General features: G+C 47.4%; 1 protein-coding gene across 1 annotated transcript in view; it reads right to left on the reverse strand.

Moving 5' to 3' along the window:
* Nucleotides 1-16: 16 nt before the first annotated feature.
* The window catches only part of LOC143804001 (elongation factor G, mitochondrial-like), a 23,983-nt gene continuing 10,493 nt past the window's right edge, over nucleotides 17-13,506 (reverse strand). The window contains exons 4-6 of the mRNA XM_077281748.1: nucleotides 5,938-6,098; nucleotides 2,847-2,900; nucleotides 17-686 (exon numbers count right to left, since the gene is read on the reverse strand). Of these exons, the coding sequence (XP_077137863.1) occupies nucleotides 555-686; nucleotides 2,847-2,900; nucleotides 5,938-6,098 (347 nt within the window). The 3' untranslated portion in view covers nucleotides 17-554. The remainder of the gene's footprint in view (nucleotides 687-2,846; nucleotides 2,901-5,937; nucleotides 6,099-13,506) is intronic.

The following is a 13,506-nucleotide window of genomic DNA, read 5'->3' on the forward strand; positions in this document are numbered from 1 at the left end:
TTTGATCCAGAACATTGATGAAAATCTGCTGTTTTTTTACTCACCTAGGAAAAAAAAAAAAAAAAAAAAAGGGCGTCTGAATGAGGTCTTATTTCTATTTTGCTACATGTGACTAGAAAGGCTGGGTGAGCGGACAATATCAGAGAGCTACCATTAAAAAGCATGTCTCATAATAAAATGATTTATTCCCTGACCAAGCACTGGTGGTGAACCATACAGCCATAGGCCTTTACCATCACAGCCTGCAGTACAAATCCAAGTGTCCGTCAGTGCGGAGCTCACAGTCCACACGTGTGTCCAGCATTGACCTTCAATAGCAGTCGGATCCAGAAAGGATAAAATGAAGACTTCTGTGTCAGGACACCGATCATTGCAGTATAGCAGCAGTTTCTCTGGATTTGCAGGTGACAGAACCACAATTTATGTCCAAAGGGTTTTACAAAAACCAGTGTGTGCTGTGTCCACCTCCCAGAGACGACCACGTCCGTATATACACAGGCTCGGGAGGAATAGTCACAGAGTAGCGAGGAGAGCGGACGGCTGGAGATACATCATCAGCTCTTGTACTTTCCCTTCTTGGCTGGAAGTTGGCCTGTGGCTTCCAGGTACTTGGTGGCCAATTCTTCCTGGGTACTAGGCAAGCATGGCAGGTACTGGCTGTACTCCATTGTGTATTCACCCTTTCCCTAAAACAAAAACAATCATACTGATAACTTGCATTTTTACTGCAGAATTGTGGATCTAAACAGACACTGCAGCTTCTAGTTTACAGTCCGGACATTGCCATACTGAATGTAAGAAATCAGAAATATTCAATGCAGTGAACAGTGGTAACATCTTCGGTTTATAGGTGCAGTCCATGGCAAAGATTTCAGTGAATAGCACTGAACGTGCAGCGTTACACATCAATAACCACCTGAGACGAGAGAAATGGATGGGGGAGAGCTGCATCATAAACCCCTCATTCTGCACAGCTCCTTATACCCCCTTGGTGATGGCCAAGTGCCCTCACAGTAAGGAGCTGAGCCTACTCTTTACACAACAGCTGGGTTACATGGCCAGTAACTGATGTAATCGGAGCTGGCTCTGATCGCATCGGCTTAACCTCTTCACTGCCATGGTAAAGTGTCAGACTAGCATTTAAAAGACTTTCAACATGCTACTAATGACCCACAAAAAAACCCTCATAAGGCCAGGTCTATGGAAAAAATGTTTTTTTAAGTCTGTTACTACGGAAGGAGAAAAACATTAACATGCAAAAATTAAAAATCACCCCATCCTTAAGAGGTTAATGACATATCCACCTCCAACATAATTGGGGTGGTCTCCTGAGTTTACTATAGTAAACAAGTGCAGCGCCCCAGAGTCCTGGTCGTTGCAGTACTGATGCTCCGCCGCTAAGGGGGGCTATGGTACGTCTGATGGCACTGAAGGAGTTCACCTGACCAGGTATCACAGACACCAATTCACTACACAGTCTGGCCTCCAGGGGGAGCTAAGGGTACTATGTATTAGGCCACTCCTCACAATCTGGTAAAACTGGGGGTTAGATAGGAAGTTAGAGAGAAGCTGACTGGGTTGGAACCAGACAACATCCTGTGGCAGAGGGTGTTGCAGGGGAAGATTCAGGGGGGTCCCTGTCAGGCGTGGGATCCTGACAGAGGCCTAGCGAACAGAAAGAACGTTACGGGACCGCGCCTGCACTTTATTGCGGCGGTACCCCAAGAAAGGACAAGAAGCGAGGTTTATTGTGCTGAGTGAGAAACGAGATCAACGCAACAAGGAGAAACACCAGTAGGAGTCGTGCTGTAAGACGAGGCAACATCCTACTGAGGCGCGTAACCGGTGGCCGGAAACGCCGAGGAGGTATTGAGCTCCAGGCCTTACTTCAAACCTACGGCAGGACAGTCAGTTATAGGCGGGCTGTCTCACCCAACATCACCTAAGCAGACAGAGGGGGCAACATTTGGAGAGGGGCGACTCTAGGGTCTTGGAAGACCTCCGAGCCTACCCGTCATACGGGTGCGTCCTAGCCATATCATCTGGGGGACGTAGAAGAACATCATAATCGAGTTGTGAGGGAACTTCAGAAACAGACACAACAGTTGTGAGGACTATCCCGTAAGCACAGCAGGGAAGGACTGCAACACACAAGCGTTAGAAGGTAGGCACAGATTTCCACCTGCAAAGGGAACTCTGGAGGTGCCATCGGACCGGCCGGACTCAGGTAGCCCGGTTGACCGTATTCCGGACTGAGGATCCTGAAGCCTTCAGTAAAGAGGTAAAGAGACTGCAACCTGGTGTCCTCGTTATTCACCGCGACCTGCACCACATTACAACATCCTCACATTCTCAACTTTCACTGGACGGTACCGGGTGCCCCTCGGCCCTGCGGCAGTAGGGGCGCTCCACAAGTATTTCGGATTTTAACATCCCCAATCCTTTTCTGTGCAGAGAAAAACCTGGCATTAGAGCATCCCTTCTCATTAAATATATACCGAATATATGGAGGTCAGGGGAGACGGTTAAGGGCTTTCAGCCATGAGGTGAGGCGTATAGGATGCGGTCAGCTCCGGCACCCACTGCTATCCTGCAGCACGTTATTCCTCCCAGGCAGTTAGGCCGAATTCACATGTTCATCTTTTATAACACAGGCGGCCACAGTCAGACCAAACTGGGACACATCAAATGACGTTTGAATGGAGCCAAAGGCTAGGATGGCTACAATAGCTAGGTGATCTATCCGTGAAAGAGCCCAAAAGACGACAGAACAAGGAGACAAAACTCAGACGTGTAAATGGGGAGTAAAGGAGATAAATATGGCGCCCACTTCTTAATACACATACCTCTGTACAGGATCGGAGCTCACTTGCATAGCCAAACATATCATTAAGAGGAACCTAGAAAGAAAAAAAAATGGAAAAATAAATGTGTAACATCAAGAACTGCAATGCATATGGGAGCCAGTCTGATTCTGTACCCTGGATGGAGATCAGAATAAAGTAAAGCCTAAACGTATATTTATATAAATAATAAAATAAATAAAAATTTACTGTGCAGTGTCAGCACACCGTACATCTACTGGATACAGAATCTGCAGGCGTGACATTGAGCAAACGCAGAATGACACTCCACAAACCATCCACATGTGCAGTCAGCGTGTCACAAGATCATTAGGACGGATGAATAAACTTAGGGCACAGCACTGGGGTCCAGGAATCTGCATTACCTAAAAGGGACGGGCCACTTCTAATAGACTTTTTACAAAATTGGCCCATGTCGATGCAGATATTCAAAAAATAAATAAATGAAACAGGGAGGAAACATTGAATACACAGTGCACTCCTACAGCCGCTGTCCAGTCTCCTCGCTTCCTCTACTGACAGGAGGGCAATGAGGTAACTGCTGCAGCCAATCAGCCCCGGTGCTAACCGAGTGCAGGGGTCTCATCCGCAGAGTCAGAAGAAGCCCTATCCTGGGGTCCTGCAGGTGACCATGCTTTTTTTTTTTATTTTAGCACCATCCTGGGACCATTTTTTAAATATTACATTAGTATAAGTAACATTACTACATTTGGACGTTCCAAGCATCTCCTCGCATTGTGGATCTGCTGCAGAGCGGGCACGGCTTTCATGCTTTGCTCTACAAAGGGTCAAATCCATAGCTCCCAACCGTCCCTCATTGTGCGGGATTGTCCCGGTTTTCAGCCTCTGCCCCGCACTCCCGCACGGGGCGCTCTAATCCCGCGGCGCAGACAGCAGGACCGACACGCCCCCTTGTATAGTAGTTAACTAAGCCATGCCCCGGGCCCTTACCCTTCTGTATGGCTGCCTGCTTTCTGCGCACAGGACCTGTGATGAGGTCACAGGAGGGGAGGAGTCAGCGGTCACATGATCGGCACCTCCGTGGATTGCAGGACCTGCTGGTTGCTGCCACCTTGCCAGTTGCCACAGACATGGTCCTGCAGGAGGTAAGTAATGCCTTGTATGGGGTCAGGAGGTGTACAGTGTGGATGTAACAGAGCCGTCTGTGTGCGACGTGTGCGGAGCGGAGCCATGTGTGTGCGAGGTGTACGGAGTGGAGCCGTGTGTGTGCGAGGTGTGCGGAGCGGAGCCGTGTGTGTACGAGGTGTACGGAGCGGAGCCGTGTGTGTGCGAGGTGTGCGGAGCGGAGCCGTGTGTGTGCGAGGTGTGCGGAGCGGAGCCGTGTGTGTGCGAGGTGTACGGAGCGGAGCCGTGTGTGTGCGAGGTGTGCGGAGCGGAGCCGTGGTGTGCGAGGTGTGCGGAACCGTGTGTGTGCGAGGTGTGCGGAGCGGAGCCGTGTGTGCGCGAGGTGTGCGGAGCGGAGCCGTGTGTGCGCGAGGTGTACGGAGCGGAGCGCGTGTGTACGGAGCGGAGCCGTGTGCAAAGTGTACGGAGCGCAGCCGCGTGTGTAGGAGTAGCTATGTGTGGCCATTATATGGTACGAAGTATCATGTGTGGCCATTATACAGTATGGAGCATCATGTGCGGCCATTATACGGTATGGAGCACTGTGTGGCCATTATACAGTATGGAGCATCATGTGTGCCAAATATACAGTATGGAGCATCATGTGCGGTCATTATACAGTATGGAGCATCATGTGAGGTCATTATACAGTATGGAGCATCATGTGAGGTCATTATACAGTATGGAGCATCATGTGTAGCCATTATACAGTATGGAGCATCATGTGTGGCCATTATACGGTATGGAGCATCATGTGCGGTCATTATACGGTATGGAGCATCATGTGCGGTCATTATACAGTATGGAGCATCATGTGCGGTCATTATACAGTATGGGGCATCATGTGCGGTCATTATACGGTATGGAGCATCATGTGTGGTCATTATACAGTATGGAGCATCATGTGCAGTCATTATACGGTATGGAGCATCATGTACGGTCATTATACAGTATGGAGCATCATGTGCGGTCATTATACGGTATGGAGCATCATGTGTGGTCATTATACAGTATGGAGCATCATGTGCGGTCATTATACGGTATGGGGCATCATGTGCGGCCATTATACAGTATGGAGCATCATGTGCGGTCATTATACAGTATGGGGCATCATATGCGGTCATTATACGGTATGGAGCATCATGTACGGTCATTATACAGTATGGAGCACTGTGTGGCCATTATACAGTATGGAGCACTGTGTGGCCATATTTTTTTGTTTATAATTATTGTATATGAAACAGTGTGATCAGCAGTGCTAAATGGGTGTGGTTGGGACGTGGATATGGGTGTGGCTAATTATGAATGGGTGTGGTCAGAGGCGTGGCCTAAAATTTGCCGCGGCGCGCTTTGCGCACCGCAAACTTTGTCCCTCTTTCCCATCTTCAAAAGTTGGGAGGTATGTCAAATCTACAGTGAAGTCGCAGCATGAATGGTCAGGCTGCAGATTGTTAATTCTCAGCTCAGGTCACTTGAGCGGCAGATTTTGTTTCTCTGCAGAGAATGGCTGTGAATTCATACACAATGCTAGTACTCGAATATGCTGTGAATTTTCTGCTAAAAAAATCCGATGAAAAATCTGTTGCGTTTCCACCAGGTGCGCACACACATGGCTTTAAAAAGGTTTTGTGCACCAAACTAAAAAAAAAAATGATGCAAAGAGTCAGGACTACAACAAGAATATTAACTCCTTGTTGATATCACATACATGTGAGCAGACCCCGCCCACATTTACTGCAGTTGTAAAACGAGCTACACTAGATTTTCATGCCAAATTTCAGCAGCTGCCCCCCCCCCTAGTGTTTGAAAGTGAAAAATATCAAAACTGTAATTATTTTTCATATTTTATACTAAAAAAAAAGTTTATATATTTTTTGTATTTAAGCTGTTACATTTCTTCAATTGTTGAAAATATTTTTTGATGACACATTCCCTTTAACATACTTACATTAGCATAAAGTGTAAAGTAGTCCTCAGAACCGTCTTGTCCTACAATCACTCCATGTCTTCGGTTAATGCCAGCAATCACAGGACCTTGGAATTCATTAGGTGCAACGACCTCCACAGACATTATTGGCTCCAGGATGGTAATCGTTGCTTGCTCCAAAGCTGCCAGAAAAAAATGCAAGTTACAATTGATATTGGGATGGAACGCAGAGTTCTGCAGCTTAAAGTCGGGTTTCAATCTATGGAACCAAATGCAAACTGACCATTTATCATTAAATGGGCTTTTCCTCTGGGGCCAAGAACCACCAGAGGTAGTTGCTGATCTGTCGGCTCAGAGTGGACACTGCTGGAGACGCTTATTCAACAGAGAAGCTTCTTCTCTTCCACTCTGACAACAGGGCGGCACTGGTGATGTCTCCCTAAGGGCTCATTTCCACTGGCGAGGAAAACGGACGAGTGCAATCCGATAAAAAATCGGATTGCCCTCGGACCAATGTTATTCAATAGGTGTCTTTTCATTTGCGATTTTTTTTCTCAGCCGAAATCGGACTGAGAAAAAAATCGCAGCATGCTGCGATTTGCTGCGAGTCTCGGACAAGACTCGCCAATGCAAGTCAATGGGTGCGAGAAAAAAAACGGACGGAATACGGACCATCCGTATTCCGTCCGTTTTTTACGGATACATCACCATTCTGTGGCCTAGAACACTGTCCATGGTCCTGTAAATGACTGTATAAAAATAGTTGCAGAGAAATAAAACGGATTGCATACGGATGTCATACAGATGTAAAAAGGATGGTGCGATTAAAAATCGCATTACACTCGCATGACAATCGCATACGCTACATCCCTTTTTTCGGTCCAGATTACGGACCGATTTGTCTCTCGCCAGTGGAAATGAGCCCTAACTGTGCGACTGTCAATCAGCATGACAGCCTGCCGACAGGGCAGAATGGAAGAGAAAAAACTGCTCTGTTGATTTGAGGTCAAATGAAGAAGAAGAATCACCGGCAGGAGCAGTCAGTGACCGCACTAAGTCAGCAGAGATCGGCGCCAGGCAGGTAGCAACTTCCTGCCTGCAAGTTCTCAGCGCCATACTCCCCTGCGGTCACCCATGTGGATCCAGAACGGCCACTCCGAAGTCTGCGCTAGCCGCAGAAGTCAGTGATGATAATTCATGTGTGTCAGGACACCACGGGATGGAACTTCACCAGCATGTAACCAGTGAGTATGAAGTAGCGCGCACAGTGTTACCGCCGGGCAGTCACGTGTGCCACTACTTGAGAGGAATGAATATTAACCTCTCTACACACTCATGACTTCACGTGCTGGCACAGATCATGAAGCAGCCTGCACTGAATCTGAGGGTTCAAACCAAGCAGGCCAGTTCCTACTCATTTACAAAATCTAAACCAGGGGCAATATTGTATTTCAGCTGACCAATTTATTTAAAGGGAGTCTGTTACTCTCAAAAAGCATTTTAGAGTAATTATAATTACCGTATATACTCAAGAATAAGCTGAGGCACCTAATTGTACCACAAAAAAACTGGGAAAACTTATTGACTCGAGAATAATCCTGGTATGCATTGTCCCCTGATCCCTATCCTGGTATGCATGGCTCCATCCCTATCCTTGAGTGCATGGCTCCATCCCCATCCTTGAGTGCATGGCTCCATCCCCATCCTTGAGTGCATGGCTCCATCCCCATCCTTGAGTGCATGGCTCCATCTCCATCCTTGAGTGCATGGCTCCATCCCCATCCTTGAGTGCATGGCTCCATCCCCATCCTTGAGTGCATGGCTCCATCCCCATCCTTGAGTGCATGGCTCCATCCCCATCCTTGAGTGCATGGCTCCATCCCCATCCTTGAGTGCATGGCTCCATCCCCATCCTTGAGTGCATGGCTCCATCCCCATCCTTGAGTGCATGGCTCCATCCCCATCCTTGAGTGCATGGCTCCATCCCCATCCTTGAGTGCATGGCTCCATCCCCATCCTTGAGTGCATGGCTCCATCCCCATCCTTGAGTGCATGGCTCCATCCCCATCCTTGAGTGCATGGCTCCATCCCCATCCTTGAGTGCATGGCCCCATCCTCATCCTTGAGTGCATGGCTCCATCCCCATCCTTGAATGCATGACCCCATCCTTATCCTGGTATGTTTTCCCCAATTAAAAAACATAACAACAATAAACCATCCTACTTACTGTACCTTCCTGTGCTCCCTCACAGCGTCTTGTTCCGGTGGCAGCAGCTGCTTTATGCTTGTAAGCAGCGTACGGCAGGGATGTCATACGCTGCTCACAAGCAGAGCACAGCTGCCGGAATACTCACCACTCCACACGCTGGAACCATGTGCGTGGAGGTCAGTGAGTATGAAGTAGCACGCACAGTGTTAGCCGCCGGGCGGTCACGTGTGTCATTACTTGAGAGAAATGAATATTAACCTCTCTACACACTCATGGGAGTGGTGAATATTCAGTTCTCAAAAGTAGCGGGCACATATGACCACCCAGCAGCTGCAGGAGCCGGCTGCTGCGGCTGACACTGTGCGTGCTATTACAGAGAAATGAATAGTCATTGCCAGTGCAGTAAATGTTCATGTGTGTTTAGCTGCGGACACAGGAGTTATCCGCAGATACAGGCTCCTGCCTCCTGTGAACCGCTGATCTGCCGCTGCCACTCCCCCTCCATCTTCTGGACACCACACTATACTCAATATTAGGTAGTATATTAGGTAGTCTAAACAGTGCACATATGATTTTTATAGGGCTAATGTTCCCTATATCATTGTATAATCCAAGAGGCATTTTGGGGCTGATGGACTCCCTGTAAAATCGTAAAACGGTGAGAATCTGCATCTGATCATTGCAGACATAGATTTCGCTTGCCCTAATAAACTTTTTAGGGGTTATGTACTGGTGTATGAAGTGCAAGTGTTAATACATCTCTCCAGCTGCAGACCATCAATAGTCCAGTAGGGCAGATGTCCACCATGATGAAATATTAAAGGCTGCAGCTGATGAGTGACAGCTCACTGACTGCAGCAGACACGTGACAACAATGTCACATCAGCTCTGGGAACATGGCTTTAACGGGAACACTGCGGGAGACAAGTATTCATTTTTCTATTTTAATTTGGGTCCTGAATTGTTCACACTGGGGGTGTGAAGTAGGGGACATCCCCTTTAATACACCTCCTTTATGTTATGATAGTTTACAAAATTTAAATATAGGTAAACTGACTGAACAGCAATCTAGTCTGAACTGGTGCATAACCAAAAAAGACTTACATAGCAAATAGTCAGTTTACTTATATTTACTATGTACTATTTTTTCTGACTTGAAAGCCCCGCCCTTCACCATGCTGTGATTTTAATTACATCCAAAAACAGTTGGTTCCGACCTTCCTATAAATGCAGGCTTTGCCATGTTATTAGCCAGAGGTAAGTGTTCACACTAGGCAGTCAGGTCAGGGACCCACCCGATCTGAGTTTACCTTGATGTTTGGTGAATGGGCTCACAATTTTTGGCCAAATCTTGGGCTAAGCATCTCATGTGTTTTTTTTCATAGATTTCACAAGCCATTAAGCTATTCACATTTCATGTATCACACATTTCCTTGCTTTAGTACAGTTGAGTGCAGCCATTGATCTATGTGCTATGTAAGTCTTTTTTGGTTATGCACCAGTTCAGACTAGATTGCTGTTCAGTCAGTTTACTTATATTTACTCTGTACTGTTTTATCTGACTTGAACGCCCCGCCCTGTAATAATTATAGGGGATAACTCAGGAGACTCTTTGCGTGGAACAAGACAACTACAGGACACAGTTTTATAAGTGGTAAATTCTATATTATCACACGGTGATTCAAACAGGTGCAGAGAGAAACTCAAGTCCACAACACTTGGTGCAAATATTAATCGCAGCTTAGCAGTCTATAGGGAACTTCAGAGGAAAATGCAATCAAGCAGAAAGTCTATGAAGCATAGTTATTCTTGAGGATACTTGACACGAATAAATCCTTGTGTAGCGCCCCCACTGTCGCAGGGCCGAGGGGTACCCGGTACCGGGCCTCTGAGTCTCTGTTCTGGGGTTGTCACGGTGGCTAGACCCGGTCCGTGACCCTGCTGAGGGGCGCCCAATAATAGGTGGAGGGAATGATGTGCGTGATGGTGTTGTGGTGCGGTGCAGGTTGCAGTAAATAACGAGGACACCAGGTTGCAGTCTCTTTACCTCTTTACTGAAGGCTCCAGGATCCTCAATCTGGAATACGGTTAACCGGGCTTCGCAAGCCTGGCCCGTCCGATGGCACCTCCAGAGTTCCCTTTGCAGGTGGAAATCTGTGCCTACCTTCTAGCGCTTGTGTGTTGTAGTCCTTCCCTGCTAAGCACCACAGGATAGTCCTCACAACTGTTGTGTCTGTTTCTCGTGTTCCCTCACAACTCGATTCTGATGTTCTTCCACGTCCCCCAGATCTTATGGTTAGGTTGTACCCGTATGACGGGGAGGCTCGGAGCTCTTCCGGGACTCTAGCGTCGCCCCACTCCTGTTGTTACCCCCCTGTGTCTTCCTAGGTCAATTGGGTGAGACAGCCCGCCTATAACTGACTATCCTGCCGTAGGTTTGAAGTTTGGCCTGGAGCTCTATACTTCCTCGGCGTTCCGGCCACCGGTTATGCGCCTCAATAGGATGTTGCCTCGTCTTACAGCACGACTCCTACTGGTATTCTCCTTGTTGCGTTGATCTCGTTTCTCACTCAGCACAATGAACCTCGCTTCTTATCCTTTCTTGGGGTACCGCCGCTATATCGTGCAGGCGCGGTCCCGTAACGTTCTTCTCTGTTTGCTAGGCCTCTGCCAGGATCCCACCCCTGGCAGGGACCCCTCTGAATCTTCCCCTACAACACCCTCTGCCACAAGGTGTTGCCTGGTTCCAACCCAGTCAGCTTCTGTCTAACTTTCTGCCTAACCCCCAGTTTTACCAGATTGTGAGGAGTGGCCTAATACATAGAACCCTTAGCTCCCCCTGGAGGCCAGACTGTGAAGTGTATTGATGACTGTGATACCTGGTCAGGAGAACTCCTTCAGTGCCATCAGACGTACCATAGCCCCCCTTAGCGGCGGAGCTCCAGTACTGCAACGACCAGGACTCTGGGGCGCTGCACTTGTCTTAGTCCAAACACAGATAGATATGCTTAAAAGGCAGTTCAAATCATATCTTAGTTCAACCAGGGAGGCCTGGTTAATAGTCTCAGGTTTTTGCAGAGCAGCAACAGCTTACATGTCCAGCAAATGCAGATGGAAGTAAACACGAGCAGCAGATGAAGGAGGATTACTGGAAACCTGTGTATGCAGCAGGAACTCAGAGCAGAGTAGCAGGATCTCCAAACAGGTTCACAGGAGCAGGTATATAGCCAGGGAGTAATCAGAGGTCAGGAGCTGGATGCAAGGCAGAATACTCTAGCACAGACTGAAGGCTGGGGTGGAGTTTTATAGCAGGAACACACAGTGCACATGAGACCAAAGACACCATCTTGGAAAAGGGCAGTAATGCACAAAAGGTAAAAAATGTTCAGAGTCCTGACATTACTCCCTCCTTAGAAGCGGCCTCAGGACGATCCTGGACCTGGTTTCTCAGGGAATCTCTGATGAAAACGAGGAATCTTCTGTTGGGCATTGATGTTTTCCACAGGTTCCCAAGAGTCTTCCTCAGGGGGATATCCCTGCCATCTTATCAGATATTGGAGTCGATTCCTGCGAATCCTGGAATCAATAATTTTATCCACCACAAATTGCTCTTGCCCATCAATCACCACAGGCTGCAGAGGTGGAACAACACGTCCCTGGAAGGTATTAGGAGATACAGGCTTTAGTAAAGATACATGAAAAACTGGGTGTACCTTCATTGTCCTAGGCAGATTCAGCCGGCAGGCCACAGAGCTCACAATACCTACCGTTGATCTTGAAAGGGCCAATGAATTTCTGTCCCAAGTTTGTGAAGGAACGTTTAACTTCAGATTCTTAGTTGCTAACCACACGGAATCTCCTACCTTGAACATGGGTGCAGGTTTACGGAATCTATCAGCCGATCTCTTATAACGTTCTTGAGCTGTGGTCAGGGATTCCTTCAGAACCTCCAGATTTTGTCTCATCGCAGTCAGCCTTTCCTCCACTGCCAGAACCGGAGAATTAATTCGAGACCTAGGTAAGATACACAGATGATAACCCAGATTGGCAAAGAAAGGTGTAAATTTAGTGGAGGCGCTCTGAGAATTATTATATGAAAATTTGGCTAACGGCAGCAACTTCAACCAATCATCCTGGAGATGGCTGACATAGCATCTTAGATATTGTTCCAGTGTCTGGTTGGTACGCTCAGTCTGACCATTTGTCTGGGGATGGTAAGCGGAAGAGAGACAGACATTAATATTGAGTGCAGAGCAAAACCCCTTCCAGAATCTTGAAGTGAACTGTACTCCACGGTCAGAGATGATCTCATCCGGGACCCCATGCTACCGAAAGACATTCTGTATAACCAAGTTCACTGTATCTTTAGCTGAGGGGAGGGCTGGTGCACGGAACAAAATGAGCAGCTTTAGGGTATGTGTCCACGTTCAGGTTTGCTTCAGGCTTTGGTCAGGATTTTATGTGAAACCGAAAAAAGTTCCCGATTGGGTCTGGGCAAAGTCATAAATATCATACGAAGAAAATATATAAAAATTATATATAACTACCCAAAAATACCAATGAGGAGAAAAGACGGGGTATAATTGAACATAAATAATTTTATTGCATAAATATCAAGTGAAATTTACAGACAAACAGGTAGTACGGTACATAGACAGCTAAAGAGAGTCGGCAATATAAGAATAAATAAATGCCGATCAGAGAAAAATGAAAAACTGCATGGCCACAGCATAAGGTGCAAGAAAAACCAATGTATGCACCTAGAGCACTGCACTTGTACACGTCTGCCGTCAGGAGTAAATGGGTATCAATAGGGAAACATGGTCCTCGTATGATAAGAGTAACCAACAATAGTAAATACCCAGTCGCGACAACCCACTAGCCTATCTAGCATAATGAAACCAAAAAGCAACTAGATAAAGTGCTCTAAAGGCAACCTGTAATGAACGTGCAGTGGAATAAACACTAAGTGAAATGATTGCACAGATCATTTACCTTCAGACATGGTGCAGGCTGAATGCTGGGACACCGGTGAGCCACGCAGAAGCCTCGACGCGCGTTTCACCGTCCTCGGCTTCGTCAGGAGGTAAAATCCTGACCAAAAATGCACCTGAGGTCACTGGCAGGTCACCTGCGGTGTTCCTGCGTGTTTTGCTCATTGTAGCAACATGCTGCTTTCTGAAAAAACGCCCCGCATGTGCGTTTTTGTGGGAAAAACGCATGCGTATTTTAGTGCACAGTGGAGACGGGATTTCATTAAATCCCCTCCACTATGCAGTAACATCTGGACGCTGCGTTTTTGACGCTGCGGCTCAACGCTGCGTCAAAAACGCAGCGTTTCCTGAACGTGGACACATACCCTTAGTCAGGCGATCAACTAC

This window comes from Ranitomeya variabilis, chromosome 2, assembly GCF_051348905.1.
Source record: "Ranitomeya variabilis isolate aRanVar5 chromosome 2, aRanVar5.hap1, whole genome shotgun sequence".
Taxonomy (NCBI): Eukaryota; Metazoa; Chordata; class Amphibia; order Anura; family Dendrobatidae; genus Ranitomeya; species Ranitomeya variabilis.